Source organism: Hydractinia symbiolongicarpus, chromosome 9 (assembly GCF_029227915.1).
Source record: "Hydractinia symbiolongicarpus strain clone_291-10 chromosome 9, HSymV2.1, whole genome shotgun sequence".
Classification (NCBI taxonomy): domain Eukaryota; kingdom Metazoa; phylum Cnidaria; class Hydrozoa; order Anthoathecata; family Hydractiniidae; genus Hydractinia; species Hydractinia symbiolongicarpus.
The window spans coordinates 22,645,502-22,673,426 of record NC_079883.1 but is presented as its reverse complement, the minus strand read 5'-3'; the positions used below and the strand labels follow the sequence as shown (position 1 = coordinate 22,673,426).

At 33.2% G+C, this 27,925-nt stretch overlaps 1 protein-coding gene across 4 annotated transcripts; it reads left to right on the top strand.

Moving 5' to 3' along the window:
• The first annotated feature begins 1,370 nt into the window (after nt 1-1,370).
• On the top strand, nt 1,371-27,266 carry LOC130656786 (uncharacterized). 4 transcript variants are annotated; one of them, XM_057459706.1, is made up of 8 exons: nt 1,371-1,500; nt 10,593-10,735; nt 11,058-11,092; nt 15,960-15,996; nt 23,974-24,279; nt 24,363-24,635; nt 24,748-24,765; nt 24,885-27,266. In XM_057459706.1, the coding sequence occupies exons 4-8, from the start codon at nt 15,987-15,989 to the stop codon at nt 27,212-27,214; spliced, it is 2,937 nt and encodes a 978-aa protein (XP_057315689.1). In that variant the 5' UTR covers nt 1,371-1,500; nt 10,593-10,735; nt 11,058-11,092; nt 15,960-15,986; the 3' UTR covers nt 27,215-27,266. The 4 variants fall into 4 exon arrangements, with proteins under 4 accessions (XP_057315689.1, XP_057315688.1, XP_057315690.1 ...); XM_057459705.1 differs by lacking the exon at nt 11,058-11,092; XM_057459707.1 differs by lacking the exons at nt 10,593-10,735; nt 11,058-11,092.
• Nucleotides 27,267-27,925: the final 659 nt, after the last annotated feature.

Sequence of the window (27,925 nt, the reverse complement as noted above, 5' to 3'; positions counted from 1 at the left end):
ATTTACAGAGGATAAAGAAGCAGATGAAAATGCAGAGAAAACAGTTTGTGATTATCGACGGTATTCTGATTCTGATCGTTGTTGGTAAAAAGCTACAGGCATTTTTTATATTGTATAATGTACCTTAAATTTGGCGGATTTGACAAAATTTTGTCAAATTGGATTCCCATCAAAATAACTTGTTTTCAAATTCACCAAATGAAATTGCTGCCAAAATATTTGTTTAACGATCATTATTATTATTATTCCGAATATTTATACAGGATATAGCCAGTCAGTGTTTGAAACACTGTTATTAATGTGGGTCCTGTGTTCAGAATGAAATGAAGCGTGCACCATTTCTCTCTTCAACTAGCATCTAGGCTCGGCCTGCAAACAGTTCAGAATATTTTGCGAATGGAGAGGATGGAAGTTTTGCCGATGCATAGCCATGTATTAAATACATCGTGCAATAGCTATACATCAATGGTAGTAGTGGTAGTAGTAGTAGTATATATTCGCCAACAACCGTATATACAAAAAATGTAGTCATATAAGTGTTAACAATATGGCAGGGGCAAGCAGAAGTCATATTTTGTCTTATCATCAAGCCCCTTAAAGCAAGCAAAATTTATTTACAATGGTCTATATTAACAAAAAGGGTAAAGTAGAAAAAGAAAGATAAAGCCATTTTGAATTAGCTGAGGTCTTTGATGTCTTGATTTAGAAGAAATTTTTTTAACCGATTTAGTCAACAGTTTTAGTCGTTGTAAATAAGGTATCGTCACGGATAATTATACGGTTTCACATACGAGGACCGCGGAAATGTGTGGAAGAATTTAGGTGTTGGTAATTTAAAACCATATTTTGAAAGTCTGGTCTCATACCTATGATTTTCAGTTGAAAATTGGTCCCAGAAGATTCTAGGTGTGTACATTTTAGTTTAACTTTGTACATAAAGATAAGTGTGGTAGTGCATAGATTATTGTTTATCGCCAAACCCTGATTGCTAAGAGAAATAAATAAACCATTTTTTAAACTTTTTGACGCTTTTATGTCGCCAAAATCCGTCTGATGTCTAAACTTACGTGGATTAGCCCCTATAGGGTTGATATTTGAGAACGAGAGAAGCCGCGATATACCTCGTTTGGGGAGTCTTTTCGTTTGTGCAAACGTTTTAAAGTGTTGCATTTTGCCTAACAGCGGGTAACCATGGCAATAAGACAAATAAATCAGTAATAAGGGATTAGTCAGTCTTGATTTAGCTTTCCCCTTTATGTAGACATTTTAAACGTGGAACACAAAAAAAACCGGGATTTTTTTCCGGGTAAAAAGAAGCGGGAAATATCATCCGCCTCCACATTTTACGCCTCGGTTGGAGGATATTTGTGCGTTATAATTTGACTACATGAAGTAAGAGTCAAACGAAATCGAAACGAAGAGGAGAAAAGGGGACTACATCACAGAAAGAGGATAAATTTTCTTAACAGAGTTGTTGATCACTGGAATTAAATTTAAAAGGTAAAAGTAACACTAGGTTTCATTCTTTTAATGGGTTTGGTGACTGCTCTGCCCTCTTGATCCTTCATAACTTAATCATTGGTCAAGTGATTTATATTTTATTCCCCATCAACCATAAACTGGTCAGGTCTATCTATAGACCTTTTTGAATGTTTACGTTTTCCGCGGTAAGCCCTTCTGGCTCTAACAACTGGGTGGCAGGCAGAAAGATCTACGGATACATTTTTGAGGCTTTAAACTATTTATCGAGTGTAGATTGATAACTTCTGATTGACATATATTTATATAAAGTTGTAATGATACCTTTGTGCGAAGAAACAGACTAAAACTGACCTCACTGATAAAGCCAAAAGTCTATAAGTCTTTCTGTTTTTATGTGGTTGCATTTTTATCTTGTTGATCCACCTAGCTTAAAAGCGCGTAATCACCCTGTAGGCAAATTTTTTTTACGTGCCTATTTTATTGTAAAAATTGAAAGATATATATATATACATGAGAAAACATTACCCTGAAAATTTGATTGAAAACTGACAACCAGAACATGTTCAAATGTTTCATAGAAATAACAAACTCACCCCAATTTCTCTTCGTCTACAGAACCGCCATTGCATTTCATTTCACGAATCATGTGATAATAAACGCACGGCAAAATCGATCACATGGTTGCTGGATTCATGCCATTACAGAAAAAATAATGAATGAGGGAGAGTATCCGTAGCTGTGTTTCCATCATAATGCTTTTATAAATGTATCAACAAAGTTCCGAACATGATAAATCAGATAAATCAATCGAATTTTCTGTGTTTTTTTTATTATTTAAACGTTTAAACTTACTGAAATCAGACTTCTTTGCAACACTTACCACTTCTTGTTGTTGTTTCTGAAGACAGCTTCGCCTCGCTAGCTGTCTTACTTAGTTTTTGATTATTTTCCTTTATTCAAACAGTTAGTCGTTTCCTTATGGAGACAGTATCAGATCTAGACAATTAGAATACATAAATTTTCATAATTTCCCCTTTCATGCTCTAAATTTAATTATCTCCATAGTGCTTCATCTATCTTCAACTATCACAATGAGCATTCTCCCCCGTTGGGTTTTTTGGCTTATAATATGCAATAATCCCGGTCATGCTAATAAAAAAAAAAGCGTGATAGGCATTAATTATCATAATTAATAACCACGAGGCAATGCTGTGATTTCTTCTTTCTGTTTTGTTTTGTCTGGTCTCCAAAAACAATGGCGAATAGAATAGAAGAAAAGTAAATCTAAGTGGAGAAAGTGATACAGATGTTTTTACGCGCAGCCACTTTTTCAAACAGAATCAAAATTTCTTTCCACTTTTTGATGCCATGTTTTACAAAGAAAAATAAGCCAAAAAGAACAGCATGAACGGAGCCCACCATAATGGCGATTTTATGGAACTCCATCTCAGTGCTCATTTAAAGATAAGGCCGTTTGTTTACATACGGTTTCACACGAACATTTTGAGACGGCCCGGTTATTAGACCAGAATATAAAATAATGTATATGTTAATTTTTTTCGATAAGGGTGACCCCGCGCCTACTCATTCAACCCCAGAAACGCATATATGCGTTTTTGAAAACGTCTTTGAATTCCCCACAGACGCATATATGCGTTTCATGCTAGTGCTTGTGTTTGTGCTCATAACTAAAAAACTAGTGATCGCTAGAAAATAAAATTTGTACAAAAATAATCACAAAAAAGATATTGTTAAATTTCCGATACATTTGGTAAAGGTTCGTGGTGACAAACTACGAGAAATGTTGAAAAAACTATTACTAAAAATATAGCAGAAAGTTTATTTTACCTATAAAAATTATGTTCTTTAGTTTTTGTTTCAACTATGTCGCTTTAATTTTCTTGTACTCCATCTTAGCGCACTACGTATCATGACTTTAGAAAGAAATTATTTACCTTTCAAAATCCTTGTTTCCATCAACATAAGTAAATATAAATTAATAAATCTTATGAAATATTAATATTTCAGTGTGATTTTTTATGTTTGAAAACGAAGTTCCAGTTAGAAATAACAATTTTTCTTTCTACCACATCCTTTGCAAAGTTCCACTAGCTATCAAGGCTTCCTTCTTGTTCATTTAGCTACCGCATTTTTCTTTATGGCACAACTCTAACCATTACTTTATGGAGATAATACAAAATCTCCAATATGCTTATTGTTTCTTCGCTCAAAGTTAATATTAAACTATGTTATCTCTCATATATTATGCTTAGTTTATAAACACCACAACGGAGTGTAAAACAGTTTGAAATTGCTTGCACATGGAACAGATATCGCTAGGACGGGGGTTGTGTTTAATAATTAATATTTAGCTCTTTCTCCCGCAACTTTGATCTATTCAATAATTTATACAAAGAATTTCTGCCACAGAATTACCTAAATATAATTTTTTTCTTCCTTATCCCTATCTCGACGTTAGACAAGTCAGTAGTAACACATTTATCAAAACAGCATTTTTTATTATATTTCTTTCTTTCTTTATTATACGTATTCCAAATGGAAAAAAATTATCTCGAAACTATGTTCGCTGATTCTTCTGATGAGGATGAAGCTTTCCTTGGATTTGACGAAGGAGGATACAGAAGCGATATTTCTGAAGCGTTTTCTGAAGAAGGGTCTGACGTAAAAGAAGATGATGATGAGCGAATTGATGCTGAGGGGAATGGCGAGGCTGACGATGAGTGGAACAGCGTATGCAAAGAATACACCAGCTTTGTAGAGTTTTGTGGACCGACCCAGGGTGCAACATTTGAGTTACAAAATGAACACAGCGAACTTGATTTCCTAAACAAAATTTTCGTACCAGAAATATGCAAGGGAAACCAACAGATATGTTCTTTGGAAACGGCACCCACCACACGTCGAAGATAAAAATTGGGAACCCACTACATCCGACGAAATCAAACAATATTTTGGGATTCGCGTTGCAATGAGCATCATCGATTTGCCTCAAACAAAAATGTACTGGAGCACTGACGAGATGTTTGGAAATCTTAGTATTTCAAATATCATGCCAAGAAACCGATTTGACAAGTTATCTGAATACCTTCATGCAGCTAATAACTTCGAACTCGATGCCACCACACGAAGAGATCGATTGTTTCACGTGAAAACAATTTACGACATTGTTAAAAATAGGTGTCGTAAATTATACAATCCACATAGAGAATTTGCGATCGACGAAGCCATGATAAAATTCCGTGGTCGATCGTCACTAAAACAATATATGCCAGCCAAACCAACAAAATATGGCATAAAGGCCTGGGTACGAGCAGACTCGACAAATGGTTATGTTAGTGACTTTGATGTATATCAAGGGAAAGAACAAAATGTAGTTGAGGTTGGTTTAGGGGCTAACGTGGTTTACCGTTTAACAAAGCCGTTAAATGGACTTGGTTACCATGGATACACGGACAATCACTTCACCAGCGTCGCAGGGTACGTGGAGCGAAGTAGCAGTGGCGTTTATATGTGTGGAACAATTAAAGCGAATGCTCGTGGTCTTCCTCCAGAAATGAAGCAAAATAACATTTGCAAAGATGCTGGAGAATTTAAAACCTGGCAGAAGGGTTCAACCAATCTCGTAGCAGCAGTATGCCGGGGAAAAAACAAGAAAGCCAGTTCGTACGATTTCTACGAATTTGAACCCTTCTGCACCACCGGGTGTGGTTTTACGGAGACAAAAAGATGACAGCCGACGAGAAATTACCTGTCCTATACAGATCGTTGAATACAACAAATACATGAATGCTGTGGATAGAGCCGACCAAATGCGAACCGAATATCCGACAACACGAAAAAGTAATCGTTGGTGGTTGTATTTGTTGTGGTTTCTGTACGATCTGTCGATCTCCAACGGATTTATTTTGATGAATGAGTCAAAAAATAATAAATTATTCACCAAAACGGGCAAGAACAAGCAGAGAACCATGCTCAACTTTCGCATGAATTTGGCAAGACAACTAGTTGGGAATGATATAGTTCGAGGTAAGCGCAAGCTCGAAAAAACTGCGAACACTGGCCGAGAAAAGAAGGAAAAAGAAGGCGATGTCTAAATTGTAAATTTTTCAAAAATAACAAAAGAACTGACAGCAACATAGTTTGCGCTGGATGTCCTGCCTTCACAAAAAAGGGGTCATATTTTTCGCAAACAAACTTATGTCTGGATTGTTCCCAGGAATATCATAAAAATATTTCTAATATCCCCTGATTCTTTCAATATTTATGTTAGTGTACCATATAAAACTTCCTATATTATTAAATAATTTTTAAAGAGTGAAAACTTTTTTAAAAAAATTGAGAATACTTCTAGTTATTTTAGCACGCTTCGACATATTTTAACCCCCTGAATTATAAACTTTCACAGAAATATATTTCTGAAGATAAAAAATCTATTTAATTTAGCGCACCAACGTACAGATTTTTGAAACAATAGATACTAACATTTTTTATTTAATATGAGTTAAAAGATATCTGCAAAGGAGAGCACTGAAGATGAGCCAGCTGGTTCAGAACGTGAATTTTTAGTAAACAAATTTTATATGATATTCAATTTTTGTAACAAAAACATTTAAAACTTCTTTGTGTTTAAAAAATATTAGTAACATTATGTTGCTTATTTTTATACCCTTTTTATGGTATATCTCTTTTATTTTAAAGGTGCAAAGTAATATATTTCTTCAATCTTTTTTCTACATGTTTTGTCTTTAAAGTTTTTCTCCATGACCACGTCTTCCCATCGAAAAACGGAAGTAAAGATTGTATGCAATATTTTCTTTTTTTTCTTTTTTTTTATGGGGAACACAGAGTAAAGTATTTATTTTGGTATGGGGTTGAATGAGTTAAGAGAACTATGTGGGAAGACACTGTAAAAATATATTATTTTCTTTTGGGGGTTAAATAGTATAGCTATATAATGTTACTTCAAAATGATTCACAGCGTCATAATTAACTGTCCACAAATCGCGATTTGCAATTACCTTTACCTTTGATGCCTTTGATAATCTTTCAGCTCATTTAAGCTTCGTCTTCGTCGAGGACGCCAGCAACTTCTTCTGCTACAACATTTGACCTAAAATGAAGGTCAGGGGGGAAGGCAGGAGGATCTATTCTTAGAACAGCCAGAAGGCTATTTGTGTCAAGTTCTATTGTTTTGATGACCTGGTAGTGAGGGTTCGTCAGAAACATGGATTAAGAACTTGTCAAGATGATTTTTGAAAGCGGAGACTGGTACTCCAGAAAGGTCCAGCAAATGTCTTGAAAGAGCGTTGAATATCCTTGGACCAATATGACTTAAACTCCCATACATTTTAGTTTGGAGGGATTTGGGTATGTTGGTTAGAACTGGAGGTAAGGTGCACAATCGACCACGTCCAGGAGAGGTGTAGTGAGAGATAGCAGTACGATTAATGTCACTGAAATTTGGTATATATACTTAATTCTCTAGAATCTTTCATACAGTACTGGAATCAGGACACCTAACATCGTGGAAACAGCACAAGAATAATTCTTTCTGTACAGCCTTAAAAACAACACAAGAAAAATTCTTGCTGCATAAGTTTTGAAAATAAGTTTTTGAGCATGCAAGTATTTTTATCTTTTCACCTTGAGTACTAGTTACATTTTTTTAGTGAGACAAATTATTATTATTTTTTCTTCGCAACTTAAAGATATAAACCGCATGCGTTATGCAAAAATACATAGAAAAATATGCTTGTCGTAACACTCTCCTCCGTTGTTATTTTTTATTATTTTTTGTTGTTGTTCCGACCATTCATTCTTATTTTTCCATGTACTTTCATTAAATCAAACATTTGCTAATTCAACATTCGGTAATTCGAGCAAAACATACATAGAAAAATATGCTTGTCGTAACACCCTCCTCGGTTGTTATTTTTTAAATATTTTTTGTTGTTGTTCTGACTATACATTCTCGATAAAATTATTTTTATTTCTCCGACCGACCGTAAGCTAATATCTACTTCGCCCGTAGAACAACTAATTAAGTTGGAGTCACCTTATTTCGAAAATCTAATTTCTAATAAAAATACAAGATGCAAAATAATTTTTAAATGTCAAAAAAAAAACAAAGACACAAGATTATACACATCTATTGTTTAATATTTTTAATGTTATTCACGATCCATCGCGACAATTACGATTAATGGTGACGATCGCGATAGCATCATTATTTTTTTATACACCGCGACTATCGCATAGTTTTTCGTTAACATTTTTTCTGTCACGATTGGATCTCGGATCGTTCGTGTCACGCATGATACGCGCTCACGATGTTAGGTGTCCTGATTCCAGTACTGTATGTATATTATTATGTAGCGATTTCTGCGACGTGAAGCGAATATGTTGAGGCACTCCCAGTAGTTTTGGTTTCTTGAACCATCCATTTTACGAAGGAAACTCTACTGTACTGCTTCGAGGGATGCAATTTCACCTTGTTTGTGAGGACTCCATAGTTGGGAGCAGTACTCAACTATCGGTAACACCAATGACTTACAGAGTTTTATCATAACAGTTGGTTGGTTGATAATTTTTGTTTTTTTGCAGATCAAATTTGCCTGACAAACAAGAAATTTGGGATAGAAACTCAATATTTTAAAACATGTATTGCGCATAAATTTTATTTTTGGTGTTTTAAAGTTTCTTTATTATTGTGAAATATTCAACAGGTAAAAAAACTCACATGAGGACCTATTGTTTAATTGTGTAAATAAGAATTCAAAATCAATTAAATCATGGTAAAAAGAAAGAAAAGTTTCATTCATTTTACAAGTTGTTGTTTTTTCTTCAAAATAAGTTTCATTTTGGCTCAAAACACGTATAGCTGTTAAAATAACTTTTGTGTCACAAGTTTAAACTTGTATAACTAAGAAAGAAGAAGAAATTGCTAGTGTTAATATAATATTTTGTTACCTTTTCAGGTCTTTTCCCGAGACAAAGTTTTCACATCGCCGTATTTTATTAAACTGTTAAAGAACTTTCTTAAGTTCTTAAGTTATCGCTGTATTTTGTTATAAATCCTACAGAAAACCATATCGCAAAACTTTAGATTTCATTAACATCCGCCATTGAACTTTCCGTAATTTATTATAAGGGGAAATATTGTTTGTCCCACAAGTAGATAAAAAGTTTAATTGATGACTTCAATTACAACTTTTTCTACATGGATTGAAATTCCTGGCCGTGACTTGGAACTTGCACTATATGGGTTCCCCATGCCCAGGCTTCTCATTTTGGAAATTGTGTTTACGTGATAAATCACGTACGTGATTATCAACATTGTCCCCAGGGTCTTTAATTGATAGTTCAATTTTTTTAGAAACCAACGAGGTGTGATAACCGTGTTATATTAGAAGTTATTTTAAAACGATTTGAACTGAAACGAATTTAACAAAGTGTTGTGAAGAATTAATTTTAATTTTTTTAAAATATTCAGAAACGAATGTGAAACGATTACAAAACGATTTTCAATTCAACGAAGCGATTTGAAACTATTTTAAAAGGAATTGAAACGAATTCAAAACGATTTTTTCTGAAAAAATGTTTGTAGAATTCGTTTTAAAATTGTGTAATGATTGTTTAAAATAAAATATTATACAAATTCAAACGATTATTTTTTAAATGATTGGGAAGACGATTCCCAAAAGAATGCAAATGTCTTATATTTATTTTATCTACTCCAAATTCTTGCGAAAAAAATTTTTGTTTGGAAGATTAAAAAAAAGTGCCAACTGTTGTGTATAGGTTACATTAAATTAAAAATGAAAAGTGGAAAACAGCTGTCTGACTATTTGAATAAAATTTGCGTTTTTGTCCAATAACTCTCGAACTTGCCCAAATTATTCCCAAAATGCAAAACATGCTTTCAATTTTGTTGAATCATTGACAAACAAAGGCAACCTTTGAAGTATTACAGAATTGTGTGACTTTATTAACTATTATATTGATCAAATTCTATTAAAGGAAGCCTTTTTGAAAACTCTACGTCATTTCTTGACAAAGTTTGCTCATGATACCATCACAGTATATCTGTCATTAAATTTTCCATCAAAGTTGTGTTCAGGACTTTTGAGATAGAAGGCTTAATATCCTGCTGATAATAAACCGTTAGTAAACACTTTTCTCACTAGGCCAAAATCACAATATGAAGAGTCACAAAAGTGGCACCAAGTGACATCATAGGTAAATATTGGACAATGTGTATAAATTAAATATGAAAGAATTTTGTGACAGTATAGATATCTTTTTACTACAACAAACTTTACAAAGATATATAATGTATATCTTTTCCCATTTTGATCTCCCCACAGATAGAACTATCAGCACTTCCAATTTGTTCTTTGTCAATCTGTTGCCATTGACTGAGCGAGGACGAGTGAGATATAATTTCAGCTGATTCTAGAAGTTTAGATATTGTATATTTCAATACAAACACTCATGCTCAATGCAACAGACATCCAAAGCACACTTTGAAGCACTTGTTAGCATTTTTATTAATCATATTTTTGCAACCTTCTAAAAAATTTACATTGGCTAATCTCTTGAAAACAGGTGTGATACATTTTATGATGGCTTTTGAAAGCAGTGATTTGATAGATTTATAATTGTTTGACCCTGTTGTGATGTCTCTTTGATAATTGCACTAGCTATTATCACTGAAGTGACAATTTTTGTGTTGAGGTTTTTCCAATGAACTTGAGTAATGCTCATTCCATGACTGTTAAAATTGTATTCCTTGTTAACATGGGTAAACATTATTCCGTTTTAACAACGTAGGATGCCTCATACGACTTTTTCATGTCCACATTTGAGTAAGCACTGCCATCCCCATCCCCAATAAACTGATTGTATCAGATTCCATACTTTTTAATGGTTCGTTTGTAAAGCTGAAGTATACCATCCAATTTCATTTTCTAAGAAAGGGTAAAAACATTAAACAACTTAATACACTATAAAAATAATTTATGCGATAAAAAAAACCACCTTTAAAACAATGATCAATGTACAAATCTAGATGACAATTTGCTCTTTAGGACAAATGCTACTCAAGTGCGTTGCACAACTCAAGTGCTGAACGTGTTCCCATAACATGGTTTGCTATCCGACATTGAGAGACCCAAGAAAGTTGTGATTCTTATCAAACCTCAAAGTCCTTTATCAGTGAGGCCACTACCAGGTACACTCTCCTGATTTAAATTGTAAAAACTCTTTTTTTCATGTCACATTCTTTGTTTTTGCACATTATGGAAAACTGTGTTCCCAGGCTTGTGTAAAATTATTCTTGTTCAAGAAATTTATATCACTGTGGCATAGTTTGCATACACGAAAGCTTTGAAAACATTTAGTCAAATTGGGTATAATCCAGTTAGTGGGAGAATCGTTAAAGATTTTATTACAGTTTTCTGCCGGTGACACACTTGTTTGCAGAATTTTTTCTCTTATTTGCTTAGCTGGAGTGTTGAAATACTTTTTTCTAATATTTTATCTCTTTTTTTAAGGAGAAAAAGCTTTATGGCAAAAAAGAGCTTTATAGGTAGACATTTTTTAATAATACATTCTTATATGGCTTGCTATCCTTCTTGTTCGCTTGTAAAATAAAACTTTTTTTCAAAAAGCCAAAATAAAAGTCAAAAAATTAATAGTGTTTTTTTATTGGTCTGCTAAAAACAAACAGATAAGGTAGTGATGACATTATTATGACTAAAAATAATCTGTTACATTATAGTTTACTCCCAAGGTGTAAAAACATACATTAAAAACTATATTTAATCTTTTGAGCATGATCAGTTGCAGATGCTGAAGATCGTGTTTTTGAAAAAAAGTCACACTTCTGTCCTTTTTAAAAACTCATTTTACTAATAAAAAAATCATATATTTATCCATCCAACGATGCCTCGATCTCAATGAAATATCTGATGATGAATGGACCTCCTCATCAGGTAATGAATGAGTATTTTACACTTATAGTTTTATATTCTTTTTTCCTGTCTTTTAATTCAAAAGCTGTTCCACAGTGTTTTAAAAATCTTAGAAAAAGAGGCTTGTTTTAGTTTGCTTGTGATTTGATTTTGATGTGATTTGGCAATTACCACAACATTGTTTCCCTCACCTAAATTTCAATGTCTTAAAGATAATTAACTCCTATATATACGGAGGTGTGGCACTCGAGGGCTAAAATATTCTGATATCAGCAGCAAAATTCTGAAAATCATAAGGCAGAACCACATTTTTTCACAATTACCCAGGGTTCCCCGACGTTGTCCATCATATTGCTCAGCGCTGAAACTTGTGAACGAGACGCGGTTGTTAGCTAAGGAAGTCTTAAGTAATTTTTTTTCATTGGATTTACAAGAATTTGAGGTACCCCATAATGAGAAGTAAGAACAGTAGAACAGAAACGCCTTTCTGATGTCTGATGATGAAAGATGGTCACATCTGGATAATATTTATTTTGTGATTTTAAGCTACCTAGCTAGTACCATGCCAGCACTCCAGGGGTACATTTGTTATTAAACAATGAAGTGATGAAGTACAAGAGCTAAATATATTATTTTTATGTAGCTAGCTACACAAAAGATTTTTCAAGGCATTCTGTCATTTTAAATAAAGATAGCTAGATAGATAGATAGATGTGCATATTTTACATGGCTAGCCTCACAAATATCGAGGGATATACCCTGTCTATTATTTCCAGGAGGGGCCATGGCGTAGATGGAGAGTCCTAGAGTATTTAATGCTCATTTTGAGCTACGCAGACCCAATTAGAGCCCGCGCTCTACTAGACAACTCCCGGCAACATCCAACGGCCCACACAGCTAGCTAGCTATTTGGACCTCCCATAGCAGTGAACAGTCAAGACTTCAGTATACAGCTAGTTAGGTATGTAAGGCATTGCATGTTGGTTAAATATGTTGTCGCGACAAACAGAAACCAGTATTTCATAAATAAATTTCTGCAAATGTTCATATTTCTTTTATCGAACGGGAACCTATTTTTCATAAATAAATTTCTGTAGATTTTTAGGTTTCTTTTATGAAATAACAAAATTTGGGAAAGTATAGCCAGAAGTAATATTCGCTTGGAGCGGGAAGACCTAAAGTCTCTGTCCAGGTTAAGACTTAGTAAAGGGTAAACTGTGTCACACGGAGGACACTTAGTGTAATGTGTTACAAATCCAGTGGAGCGCTTATTGCATTAAAGATACAGTATATTTTTCATAAACCAACATTTACAGGACTTATGATGAAGCCTATTGATACTTCTGCAAAGCAAATACAGTTGTTTAGCATTTTTCATTTTGCATAATAAGTTCCTGCGGATATTCAAAAATTAATTTTGAGTGGCACTAGGCTGAGCGATTAGTGCAAGTAAACGTGTTGCAGATCCAGGTGGACAAAAAAATAACTTTTTAACCACTTTGTATTTATACGGCATAAAATTTAGATCATGTATTTGGCACTGTGCTTTAGAAGCACATTCCCACTTTCTCTGAGCTGGATAAGGTATTTGGTCCTAAACCTGGGACACATTTTGTCTGTTTGAATTATTTTTAATCCTGAAAATCACTTTGAATGTTTTCTGTACACATGGCTTGTCAAGATTAATATGCTGTTAAAAACAGTTTATCGGTGTCTCCAAAAATGGCTAAATTCAGGAACTTAGAAACTATGATAGTAGAAAAAATTTTTTGGGTTCATTTCATTAAACTGGTCTAAAAACATATAATACTAAGTTTTAAGTCATTATTTCAATTTTTACTGAAGTAATAGGACTTTTACTTAGTATAGCTTTTCACACCGCTGACACCAAAATGGCTGCAGGGACTAATCGGTTTGAAATTAATTTATAATATTTTAATAACAACCTTTTTTTCTGATGTGTTTTTATTTTCCTGCAAAAGTTGTTGCATAGTTTATGTATATGACATTAGGATAAGGATGAAAAAGTTACTGTGGGACATTTTTGTTAATGTGAAAGTAATCCACATGAAAAGGTTTCTGATGTTTTTTATGAAGAAATCTTCCATATTACCCATATGGGGTAACTTGATGAACAATGAATTTTTCTGCAGGCATTCTCAAATATGTGTAATATAATTTTAAAAACTGTGATGTAATTTTCCTCAAGTTTTGACTTTTAACCCAGCTAAAAAGCTCAGCCTTGTCCTTTCATACTTAGTCTAGCTAGCTAGGGCCAAAAAGTTTAATATTCAAACTTGACCTATTTTACTGAGTATTAAGTAATAAATGCTAGAATAATCCTAAATTTTGTAATAAGTACCAAATTTTATGTGTGCATTTATTGCGCTTATGAGTGTAACCAAAGCGCCCTGTACGTAAATCCTAAAAATTTATGTCATTGGCTCACTCTTCACGAATGACACCACGTAACAAAGAAACCGTACTGTGGTATTTTCCGTAACTTATACCGAGATTTGGTTGTGATATATATCAGAATTAATTGTCTTTAAAAGTGAACACAGATTGTGAATGGGATACTAAAAACATTTTAACATTGGCAATATCTAAGTAATCAACTCATTTTATTGTCAATTAAACATTATTTTGGCTTCTGGAGACAAGGAAGTTAAAACTGAGTAGATCAGATGCTCAGTTTACAAGGTTAAAGGGGAACTACACGCAAAAATTATTTTTTGATATATTGTCAAAAATGGGTAATATATTTCAAAAAACAAAAAAATGGCAACTTAATTATGTCTGTTTTTACCTCAATAAGAAATATGCCTTTTTTCAACGGGCCGCGTAAAAACAAGAAGACTGGAAATAGTAACAAAAATGACATTGCAAAGTGCGACATGTAGCAAACCGCAGAGAGAGGCCTCCAAGAAAACACATTGAAAAGGAGAGGAGACATTACGATTTGTTGTAACTTATTTTTTAATAAACAAGAACCAAAATAACTAAGTATATACCAAAAATAAACCTTTCTTATTCATCAAAAAACAACGATAACCAACAATTTTCCTCAAATGAACAAACAGTCTTCATAAAAAAACTTTGATGTTTTCAAACACTTTTGATGCATTGTCCCTCTCCCATTGATAAACCGTAACAATTTGGAAAAATATTTAAAAAAATGAAATATTATGGACGAAGGAGAACAGTAGCCCATCCTTTTTTTAATTCTTTGGTGTGATAGACCTCACCTTGGAAAGTTTGCATATTAAATGAGAAACAATTCAGGGGGTAAGGGACAATTTTTTTAGTCTCTGAAGTAAATATAAAAATCGTTGGGACAGCACCAGGAACAAGAAGACTATTTTCAGAACGTGCTTTACTTTCGTATGATGTTCGAAATGTTGATGACATCGGTTCACCCATTAGCTCACTCTAGCAAAGTAATATGTTTACCCCTGTCAGAAATTAGATTTTTATTCGCGCAAAACAAAAACAACAAAACTCTGCTTATGAGTTGTGAGAAAAGATAATCAGTGGCAAGCAGGACGAAAATTTAACTTTAAAGTATTAAATTTATAAATTTAAAAATGGAAAAGGGGAACAAACAAGTGAAATAATATTAGTAAAATAAAAGTGAACGTAAATTATGCAATGGCGTGGATTTGATGACCAGTGAATATATGCAAATACAAAGAAAACTTTATTTTTTGCATTCAAGAAATCCGGATGAATTTTGTCTTACTATCATATCCCTCTGAAAACAATCGTCAGTGAAGTGTTTTCAGCAGATGTAAAAACCAGAATCTTTTGATAAAGACCCTTCTCTTTTAATCGCTTGCAATCATTTTTTACGAAGTTTGTTGTTCGATTTTTCTGAAGGTATCTTATAAAAACTAAGCTCTTTGTTAAACATGGAGCGACTTGTACAACTGAAAGCTGAGCAACTTGGCATATTTAGCATAAAATAAGAAGGAATTGCTAGTAGCTATATAAGATATATTTTGTCAAAACTATAAACAATTTAAAAATTTGTTGTTTTAATAAACCAGCCACTGCATAGAATTACGCTTTCCGCACTTTGCAACGTCACACATCACATTCGTCCCAGTCTTTTTTTACGGAATTGGGGGTCGGGATTTCTAGCCGTATTTTGGGGTGATAAGGTTCGTATTGTTGGCACTTGGAAGTCATATGAAACAGTAAAACTAGTTGAATTCGTTTTCTTATGGTAGTAGTAACAATATATCAAAAAACAATTTTTGCGTGTAGTTCCCCTTTAAGGGCTGGGGATGCTTGCTACTGTAATAAAACTTTTACTTTTGTTTACTTCCAGTGGATTGCTCATGAAAAGTAGCTAGTGGTATATTGAATTGTTAATATTTTTCTCTTTCTTGCAACTTATACACTTTTTTATTCCCCCATAAAGTTTCATGGCTGCTTGTATACTACCATTGTGTAATTTTCTTGTTAATTTATTTCTAGAAAATGTGATATATCAAGACAAAAGGAATGGATTATGGTAAGCAATATAAAATAGAAATCAAATCTTTTTTGGTTTTCTACTGCAATGGTTACTACAATTTTGCTTTTACTACAACAAACATATAATGTGACTTATAGAAATGGTTTTAAGAGTAAGATGACTTTGACCATACTAAGTCCAATCATTAATTCTGCTCTAAATGCTCCAAGTGAACTGCTCCTCCAGGAGTTGATCCAAAAGCTACTCCAACTACGCCAAATTACCAAAGAAATGGTAAGTAGAGCATTTGGAGCATCCATATCCCAATCTCGTGTACCAAAGAAATAGCCTCTGAGCTATGTGTACTGAGTTTGCTGTTTTAAATCTTTGAAGACTTGGAAACGAATTTTAAAACAAAAAATAATCGATATGAACATGCTCATTCAACCTACTTTACTTGACTAGTGAAACATGGTTGTACATATTTTAAGTAAAACTCTTTGTTTAAGAAAACCATAAGTTTGAAAATATTGATGCAGTGGGAAACAAGAAAAATTAAACCCTTTTTAGCTCAGTTTGAATTTGCAGGATTTTCCAATGTCTAAGGATTCAAAATAAAGAAAGCATTATTTATCATTATTTATATGTTTCTTATTCTAATGAAAACAAGAAATTTTACAAGTATAAGCAAAGATGTATCACATAAGATGTAAAAGGTATTCAATGTCTCTAATACAGCATGCACTAGTGAAGTGCTTGTATAGGAACAAAATACTTAAAATTTGGTGGTACAACTAGAAAAATTGGGTGGTACAACTAGAAAAATTGGGTGGTACAACTAGAAAAAAAACCAAGATTTTACTTCTAGTTTTTTATTATATACTACTACTACTATTACTAATTGTTAAGGATATCACGTAAACAACATCTTTTTATTGGCTTGCTAAGTGTAATTTTTTTCCGGCTATGAAACATGTTTTGTTCAAGAGCAGCAAAATTCTAATCCTATACCTATCTATCATTTTTATATTACTGCTTTATATTATTGCTGTGGATTTATGTGTTTAAAGAAAATTAGGCTAGTGCAGACTGTGGGTAATCTAGGTAGGTATGCCTATTGCTGTCCATCAGCAAGGAAAGACAAAAAACATTCGACTACACACACTTTCATTACTTACATTCATCAAAAACTTTTATTACAGCATCTGTTGCCACATTTAGCTATATGACACAGATCATAACTTTGTACGTTAGGTAGCAACATTTATAAACCAATTTTTGGGGACGAAAAAAACTGAGATCCGAAAATAAATAATTAATAAAATGAAAATAATAGTTATAGAGAAAGGTGTTGACATTTTAATAGCAGAATCTTTTGTATGCGCATAAACATGAGCGATAAATTAACCTGGTGTTTCATGAAAAAGCTGCGTTTAAGTAAAACTTCAATCGACAAGTAAAAGATGTGACATTGCTGATATAGTGGTGTGGCTAGCTTGTCTGCTTTTGGACACAACTCTTGAAATTCGGCACCTGCAAACAGGAGAGCAAATCAGCATTCCTTGCACCTGTGACATGATGAATTAGCAAGTTAATGTTACTTTAAGCATTAAAGGAGAACAATTTTCTAATTAACCTCATAATATGCTTGCATTTACACAAACCTGTGCTCCAAGTATGCACCAATGCCTCATTGTCTATAAACAAGGCAACCTGCCTATCTCTTCACCCAGCACCTCCAGTACGTAGTATGGACGGAAGATGTAAAAAGAAAATACTGTGACTCTTCCTGTTAAACTTAAAAGAAACTTGAACCATCAAAGAAACTATCCAAACCTATGTCAGACGCGTCTGTAAATAAATTCAAACTCAAGTTTTACTGACTGTATAATAGCCACACCGCTCCAAGTAGGCAAGAACCCACACCACCATTCTATGTCCTTCTTTGATTCAGAAGGGATACTGATGTAATGGAACAAACTACTCAGATGTGAAAAGATCAATTAGGTGCCTCAAGAACATGCTACCAAATTTAACTACTTTGCAAGGAAAGGACAGCAAGCACATAAAAGACAATAATTCTTTCTTTGTGCACTTCTTCTCTCATCACAGTTGCAAGGTATTAATTAATTCCTTAAACTAAACCTTAGGTAAAAGTATAATAAAAATGCTAGTGTCAATTTCGATGCCAAGGTATGTGAAAACCTGTGATGGTCTAAAAAGCTTATCTGGGGCTAAAGGAACACCAAGTGCTGAAGAGACTACTTTCTTGTAATGTTGTTAGACAGCCTCCCTCATTCTCTGCCCTGTGATAAAATTGTCTAAGTAATGTAATAAGTTTTTTTTATAAAGGCAAGATAGTTAAGGATTCAATCCAACAGATCTGCAAACTTATTAAAGATAAACGGTAAAGAATTACCTACAAAGGGAAGAACAATATTAAAAACTACCATCCTTTATATCCATAACTTTCAGTCCTCAGGGTGAACTGGACACAATCTAAAAACATGTTTAATATCCAACTTAGCTAAGAAACAATGCTGACCTAAACGAAAAAACATGCTGACAGCGTCACCCAAAGAAGAATACAAAACCGAACACTCATCCTCAGAAATCCCATCATTTACTAAACACCTCTTCAGAGGTGATGAATCTAAAACAACCCTTATAGTGCCATTCTTTTTTGCACTATCACCTAGAGGAGAACAGTGGAAGTTATGTAGTAGATGATATGGGAAAGGACTTACGGTATGTTCACGGTTTTTATTTTTATGATTAGAAGTGAGATAACCACTATTATAATCCAGGTGAAATACATGCTTAAAACCAGATACAATGAAGTCGACTAATAGTCAGAGAGCGGATGGTCAAAAAATCCTGGAAATTAGAGGGACCTTTTGAAGCAATGTTTAATAGGTTCCTTATCGACCGAAGATTCAAAAAAGCTTTACTGGAACTTTTGATATCACTTGAGCCGCCTTATTAGGTAAAAATAGAATAATTATGATGTCATCAAGATGGCAGATTGCTAGAAGATGTTTTTTTCGCATTTTCTCCCGAGTCATTAAAAAGTTCTGAAAAAGTTAAAATACAAAACTGCTATTTTTTGTGTAAATTCACATTGGAAGAAGGTTTTTACGTGTCAAAACGATCAGGGCGTCTAGAGGGCAATTAAGTCGGAGAGGGAGTGAGCCATCGAATTGCACGGCGCCTGGAAGAATAAAAAAGGATATACAGAAATAATATTCAATATTTTTCTTTTTTTTCTTAATGCTTGTATCACAGATAACAAACATAATCAATATAATCAACAAGCCTAAACAATCTGTTTAAACAATCTGTTGTAAACAAATCAATTATTCTGACTCTACATCATCAATAGCATCCTTGTTATTATATTCATTCTCTGAATCAGAGGAAGAGACCGAATCTGAGTCGTCAGAATCGTCCACAGTTTCGTTGTCAGATTTTGTTGTATTATCACATGAGCAGCAACTACAAATATCTATGCAATGCAACCCATGTGACCCAACCCACCCATGCGACTTGCATACACACCCTTGTGCGGCACATAATGACTTTTTGCAGCTGCAGGAAATGCGTTCCAGTGTAGTCGTTACCAGTGAATGCATGTAACGCAGGTAGTGATTTGTAGTTTGGTTGCTGTAACCTTGTGCGTTGGTTTTGTGTTGTCACGATAGCAATCCCATCACCACTATATTTTTTCACTCTATCCCGGTAACATGCGAAACTGATCTTGGAATGTCGTTTTTGTGCAAAGCATTATCTTTAAGCTTATTAGCTGCATCTTTAGTGAGACAAAGCCACTTTTCGATGTATTGGTTTTTCGTTTAAAGTATATGCAACACTCTTCATCAGCAATAACTTTACCTGTGTTACAAATGGCGGTAATAAATAACAGTTAACAAAAGTTTATATGCATTCGCTTGGTGTGGACAAGACAAAATTATCAAAAAAGTCTTCATGAAGGATAAGGTGGGCATTGAGCACTGACAAACAGATCACATTTTTACAATGAAGTTTTGTGTTTAGTGTGTTTACTAGGCTGTAAAAATCTCTTCACCTGACAGATTTCTTTTACGTCCAGATACACGTGATTGTTGCATTTCTGCGCCAGTGTTAACTTCTGAAATATGATCTCCTCTTTCTAATTTTTGAAGTTTGTGTTTATGGGTGTATAAATCGTAGCATTTTTGATGAAATTTATATTGAAGAATGCTGTGACTTTTCAATAAATGTTTTACATTCTCGTCTTTCCTGACTTTGCTACAAAAAGAATTTGAATTGTATTTTAAGGGTTACGTTCTGCGTAAGGGTGGCTCTTTCCACCTCAACGCTTAGAATAAGTATGAACCTTGCATGTTTTACTTTTGCCAACGCATTCTCAGTAAAACCACGTAAACGATTTTCTTTATCATATAAACTATTATGAATAATACAGTTTACTGCTTTCTGTGTGTCTTTTTTAATAAATGAAAGAAAAAGTCTACCTGGTTTGCTTTCCATTTCATTTTCTCTATTTTAATTTTCCCGCACAAATGTTGTTTACATACACTTCTTCGCAGAGCTCAAATAAAAATCAGGGGTATTTCATAATATATTGAGTTGCAATATCAAACAAATTTTTAAAAAAAAAAATTAATAGGAATTAAAAAAAACAAAAAATTCCTACACACTATTTCTTTCTTTCATTTCTAAGTTTTTCCATGTTTTATTTTAAATTTATCATTCCAAATGATATTTGAACGCTCAACCCCCTAACGACCACTTGTTATAAACACAATGGTTTTAAAAAAGGAGTGTAAATATAGAACGAAGTTAAAAAATATGACGCTTATAATCTTTGTGTTTTGGTCAAGGAAAAATGTGTTTTATTTTTTGAATAACTTTTAAAGCAAGTAAAATTAAACACTCCAGTAAGAAAAATATTTAATAATTAACATATTTAAAACGAATTAATGTGTTTTTGAAAAGTCCCAAGAAATGCAATGCTATCCTGTTTTTTTGACCATCAGCTCCCTTACTATAAGGCCCTATTAAGATAAGAAGACAAAGGACTTTCTGAAACACTGAAATTTATAGGTGTTGACACTAAGATCTCAGCCATGAAAAAGTTATTGGGAACCTTGTCGAGAGGCCCTAGGTGTGCAATTAATGGCTGAGTGGTTTTCGTAGCAGCAAGAACACCTCTAGAGATACTGGCAAGGCCTGCTGCAAAGACTTTGGTTGAACCGCCAACATACTCCATTAGAAAGGGAAGCATTCTGATACTGATTTGAAGTCACTTACCAACCTGTTTGGACAAATGGACGTAAAATGCTCTTTCACAACACAAGAAAAAGAGCTAGAACCATAAGATTACGAGGATGATGTTGAAGGAAACAATGGGGCCCGTGCAGGTTCTGACTGAACAGAAGGTCCTCTATGATGTCCCACTGACTTGATGCGTTATTAACCATGTGCAAATGATGGATTAGCAAACTGAGTTACCAAAGTCTGGTATGAAATCATCTGGTGACAGAGATGTGAAAAAAAGACAACACACATCTTAGGTAATTGCTACATGCTAAACACCAGAATTAAAATCCTTTGTGTGTGATTTACCTGTGGTCTTTCTTATAAGGAAAACACTGGGACTACCATCCACTGTTTTTACTTTCAGGTCGTATTTACCAATATCATCCATCCATCCAGATGTGGCTAGAGGGGCATTAAGCGTGGAAGGAAGAAGCAGGTCAAAGTTTACATACTTGCACTTTTTAATTATTTCCAAGACTCTTGTGTGTTGAGCTCAAGTTACATCTGAGGAACTAGTACAGTGTCAGTGCTGGGTTTTTATATGCATACATTATTAATCAAGACTTGAGTAGGGTTCAGACTCTAGCAGGCAAGTGAGACTAATCTTCTTTGCAACCTGTAAGACCAGGTCCATAACTAGAAATCACTCCCTACTCTGCAAGGCTTTACTAGACATTGTCAATGGCTAAGGTAAACCTAATGCATATTACCACAAGTGCTGAAAAGTTGTACTTCTGTCATCACAATTAACATGACTAAAACTTGCAGTTTAGCTCCATAGTTTTGGTCCATATGTTAGAATAACGATCTTCTCTCAACTAGAAGAGTATCTACAAAGAAATGATCTATTGTATAACAGATACTTTGTATATATAAGTCAGTTTTAGATAATATAATTCATATTAAATTCTTGTTTGTTCTATAAACCACCAGGTTAAATTAAGTGGTCTGTCAATCAACTCATTAAGCTATATGTAGAAATTAACTTTCTTATTAAGGTTTAAACTTTCCTACCTCACGTTTTTATTCGTTTTGTGTTTCTACTATATTATAATTCTCACTCTCTGTCTGTCTGTGAGTCAGTTTATAATCACACCTGTAATTATAGTAATAACTCCTGTCCAATTAAATTTCATTAGTTTACGTTAGCACGGGGCTACTTCTTGTAAAAAAAAAACAATTAAAAAGAGGCCCATAGAAAAAAAAGATTCTTAAAACAACACGAAACATAAACATGTCTTCTTTATAAGAACCTCAAATATTAGTTATAGAACTAAAACAACCCAAGTCCAAATTTTGCCATAAGACAAGAACATTCCAAGATATTAATTCTCTTATAATTCTCTCTAAAGCTAATATTATTTTTTTACTTGCGATCATGCAACTATACGAAGTAATATTCATATCTATGCCATTACGGCACTGTCCATAAACAGATTTGTGAGTATTTCCATAAATAAAAAATAAGGCCAAATTTGAAGTTATGCAACCTCATTCCCGGTGTCCATTGTCTTTTTCATATTGGTACTGCAAGACAAACATCTCTTGGCCCGGATATAAAAAAAAGAAGGTACTTGGAATGAGGTTGGAAGTTATGTTTTTACTACTGGGCTAAAAAAAAACTTCGCAACTAAGAATAACCCTTTGCAAAACAGATTTTATTTTATTTAAAAAAAGAGTGCACTAAATTTTTAGGAATATTATGGCTAAAAATTCTAAATCAGAAAATCATATCTTTCTTAAAAGCCTTTTTTATACGCACATTCCTGTCTAGTAAGAAGCTGTCAACCTCTTCCCCATCACCCTTTTTACTTTTGATTTTGGGACGTTGTTCAGTTTCTTTTACACCGTCCTAATAATCAGCAAGTAAAGAATAACCCTGGCGATGAGGTTGACAAACTGTTTGTTGACATTTATTTGTATTGACAATTTTCCTTAAGAATAACATTTTTACTGGACTTGACAAGATTCAATCTCAAATCGCGACTGATGAAGAATTCAGAGGTCTATCACAATCTTTCACTGAATTTATGATTCCACTACACTGCTATAATAAGTGTGTAGAGAAGTGAAGACTATCAGTGTGGAATATTGTGAACTAAAATGATGTGCAGAATAAAGAAATAGAGCAAAATTGTTTTTTTCCTGAGGTTTCTTTTCATGATAGGAATAACAATATTGTGTATTATTGCACAGAGATTGTACTCATCTCCTGCATCCCTTATGTGTATTATGTGTGAGTGTGATTTTTTCATTAAATGTTTATTGGCTGCGGAAAAAAACGTGGTTCTCAATATTTAATATTATATACAATCTCTTCTCTGATTTTTTTTCAAGAACATTAACATTCAAACTCTCTTATTTCGTAAAGCAATGTTACAAAATTTTAATTTGTGTTTAAAAGGTGAAAATATAGCAGTGTTATTCTCCAGCACTTGTTCAGCACATTTTTTGTCTGCATGAATCATAACTTGCATTACATAAGCAAATTGGCCATTATGAATGCAGCGTTTTTAAAACAGTGTGGCCATGTGATGGGAAAAGGTGATTTTTAATACTAGATCAGAGATACTAGATCAGAATGAAACTAATAATTGTTGATTTCTTTATCTACACCATATATATTTTAATATAAGAAAACTTTTTTTTGAGGTGAGAAGTCCCTTTAAGGGTTTAAGCAAACAAAATTATCTTATAATCTTTGTCGTTTTTTAGATCGATTGGTACTAGCATACAAGTTATCGGAGAGATTTATAGAAGAAGGAAATGACAACGTCGCAAAACAATTTTGTGATATTTTGTTTGATTTTGCCGCAAGCAAAGTATGTAGCATATTTGACAAATCTTCCAGGTTTGAGTATCCCGTGTTAGATTGTTTATGTGAATGGTTGTTCAAAAAGAATGGTAATTTTTCTCTGGAGAAAGTTATTGAAAGAGTCAATCAATGCTTAAAGGAATGTGACAGATTATATTATGTGATAACACAAGATGATTTGAAACATCCCTTCTACAAAACTGAAGGTATTTCTTAGACCTGTCATTTGAAATATTTTGCGCACAACAAGTTTATATGTGTTTTACCATGTATTTACTCTACAATTTAGTTGAAAGTCTGCCATTTACATTTGAAGTAGAAGACAGAAAGAGGATATATCAATACCTTACTCATAAAATTTCTGCTCTGGACGTACGTTACTTTGCACATTTTCTGATTCCCTATGACGATGTCGACAAGATATACGCAGATAATGTAGAAAATATTCAGGGAGTTATAACAGCTGTGCTGGATAGCTGGGATCGCATGTCACCGTCTTGGAACAAACTAAAATCAGTTTTGAAGTTTTTGGGAAGGGATGAACTTGTCAATAACATTAAAGGTAGGGGATTCTCTTCACTTTATTATTTAATACTATTTAACAGATTTCTACTACATGATTTCCGTGTAACGGCAATTAACTTGTTTATGACCATTTTTTCTATTTTTTGTAGGTGGTGCACATGACTATGGTAAGTCTTCCTAAGATATTTAAGCATGAGAACTTTTTAGAAGTGTCTATGTATGGCATTATTTATCATGTCTAATCTTGTCTTAATAACCTTGGGCATTTATGTCTATTTAATTTAAGGCCATCAATCAACTGTGTGTGATCATTTTTTGGATGTACCTCTTAATGTACCAAACTTCACTGGACGAGAAGACATTTTGAAAGATATTTATTCGAAATTACATGAAGACAACAGCTATTCTCTGTTTACTGCAGTATGTTTAAATGGCTTAGGTGGCGTTGGAAAGACTTCAATTGCTGTTCAGTATGCTTATTTAAACCGACATAATTATGAGAGTGTTTTGTGGTTACAAGCAGATGATTTACACAACTCCTTGCAAACAATGTGTGAATATTTTGACATAAGCTATAATTCCCAATCCAAACCCAAAGTTATGGTTCAAAAACTTTGTTGCAAAATTAAAAAATCAAAATGTTTATTTGTCTTGGATAATGCAGAAAATTTTAATTCGATTGATGCAGTTTTAAAAAATCTAAATTTGGAGAAAAAGCCTCATGTTATTGTAACCTCCCAACAGAGCGATTGGTATAATTTGGGTGGGGGACAGATCACAACAGGTGTTTTTACTGAGACTGAAGCAATCAAGTTTTTTGATGAAGTAGCAACTGACATGAATAGTGTAAAGAAACTTGTGGAAGAATTGGAAAATTTGCCATTAGCCATGCAGTTGTCTTTGGGTTATATCAAAAGACATTCTATGAGTGCCGCAAAATACCTTGAAGCATTTTGCGAAGAAAAAAGTCATTTGTTTCATGAAAACATTGCTAACAATAAAGCACTTTTAACAGTTTGGAAAATGGCATTTGAGAAGCTGAAGTTACATGAAGACAAAGTTTCTATTAACATTTTGAATATGATGGCATATATGAATAACACTTTCATAAACATGAATACTTTTTTGTTTTATGATGAAGTACTAAATGAAATAATGTTAAATCGTGTAGTTGATATTCTGTGTGAATATTCTCTGGTTACAAAAAGAGATACAAATTTGAAGTCAGGACAAGTTGTCACCATGCATAAGCTTATTCAGAGAGTATTGAAAGAATTTGAAGAATTGTCTAGTGTCGATTCAGATCATCTTAGTTTGTTCATGGGAATCTTAAAGGCAGTCTCCACGCAACAAAAAAATGAGTTTGACATTGACAATGAAAACTTGTGGTTTATACACATGAAACATGTATTTAATAACAATGAAGTAGATATAACAACCTTTCCTAAAGAATTTCCAACAGTAGCTTCTCAAAGAGGTGAGGGAGCTGTAGTACATCGTTATGCTGTTGAATATTTGGAAATGAATTTAAACAGTGAAATTATAGACTCTCCTTTAGAATGTGCATTCATATTTGCAAATTGGATGAAAGATCATTGCCTTATCAATGAAGCATTTTCTTTTTTGGATGAAATAATAAAAGATGCACAGAAAAAACTGGAAGAAACTTCTCCCACGTTTTTATTGTTTCAGATGAGATGCATTATGATGAAATTTCATAGTGGCCATAAAAAAGAAGCAGTAGAACAATTTAATAAAATTAAGAATTACTTGTATGTAGAAGGCAATGTGGATATTACTGTAGAATTGATAATAATACATGTGATGCTTTTATTACATAACTTTCCTGATGTTGAAACAGCACTAAAGTTACTAGATAAAGCTATTGAGTTATGCTTGAGTAATTCTAGTGAAATATCCCAAAACTATCTTTCACTTTTAATGTATAAATGTAAAATATTTTGCAGTATTCAGGACTTTGAGAGTTGCATGGTCATAATTACTGAACTTGATGACTTGTTTAAAGAACATTGGATTCCAGAAAACCATAAGCTCATGTTTAATTTAAAGGAAGTGAAATGCAATTACTTTTTTTATAAACAAGAATTTGAAAAAGCATGCAAGATATGTTTGAAACTGTTGGAAGCAAATTTTAATTATGATTCAGTTTCTTTTGCCAAACACTCTTTAGTTAAAATTTATATACTGGAGGGAAAGTATAAAGAAGCAATAGCTATATGTGAAACACCAATACCAGATCATATTAAAGAAAAATGCAAAACCCTTCCGTTTGAATTTTTCAATGAAGCATTGGATATCAACTGTTATAAAGGACTGTCATATTTCTGTCTTAATCAGTTGGATGAAGCTTTGTATTCTCTTCATAATCTTTATAATGATGACATTTCAACAAAATGGCTAAATGAAAATGGTGTGAACCTCAAAGATGCCATTGATGTAATTAAACAGTTAAAGAAATATCAAGAAAAAGCAAGTCGACTTCACCAGTCTGGAGGTAATAGAGAGGAGCTTCAGGAATTGCTAACAAAATGTCAGAATATCTGGCGTGATACATGTGCTCAGTATAAAGCATTATTACTGAAATTTATTTGGTAAGAGATGTTTACAACAACGTGTTTCAGGAACTGATAATGTACTAAGAGGAAAAGTCAAGACAACTTCATCAATCTGGGTATATTTATTTATAGAAATCGTTGCTAACACAGTTTTGAAACATCTGAATTTATGCACACACACAGTATAAATCGTTTTAGGTGAAGTCTACACATGTTATGAGCAATAACATATTGCATGTTTTACTCTGTTGAATATGAGAGTAGTTTTAAAAGTATAATGTTACAGTTTCAATTCAATTTTCAATATAATCACATTTTTTGCAGAAGTTTAATTTTAAAGGGCAAAGTTTCCTTCTCTTATTTTTTAACTTGAGGCATGTGTGGGGCTACATTTGTATTGCAGGGCAATAAATAGTGTGAAAGGCACTGTTAGAAGACCTCTTTCGAAGTGAAAAATTGGCTATGGTTTTTTAGAAGGTTTTGATTTATGGAAATAAATTTTTACGGTGTGAAGACTGTTTGTTCCATTGAAAGAAATTTTCAAGTTTAAACGTAATAAAGAAAGTTCCAGGCCAACCCTTTTAACCAATCGTCACGCTGTAAATTAAGGAAGAAAAAGATTTATATTTTTTTAGTCAACAATTTTACATATAATGTATAAGTAGCATTTTTTTACCATTTTTATTATTTAAATTTTATATTATACGTTTTATTTCATCCACTCTACTTCATATATTTACAAAGCTAGTCG

Bases quoted from the DNA above. Each gene is read 5' to 3' on its own strand.
- LOC130656786 (XM_057459707.1), top strand. The intron at 24,280-24,362 runs GTATTTCTTAGA...TCTACAATTTAG, and splicing joins TCCCTTCTACAAAACTGAAG to TTGAAAGTCTGCCATTTACA.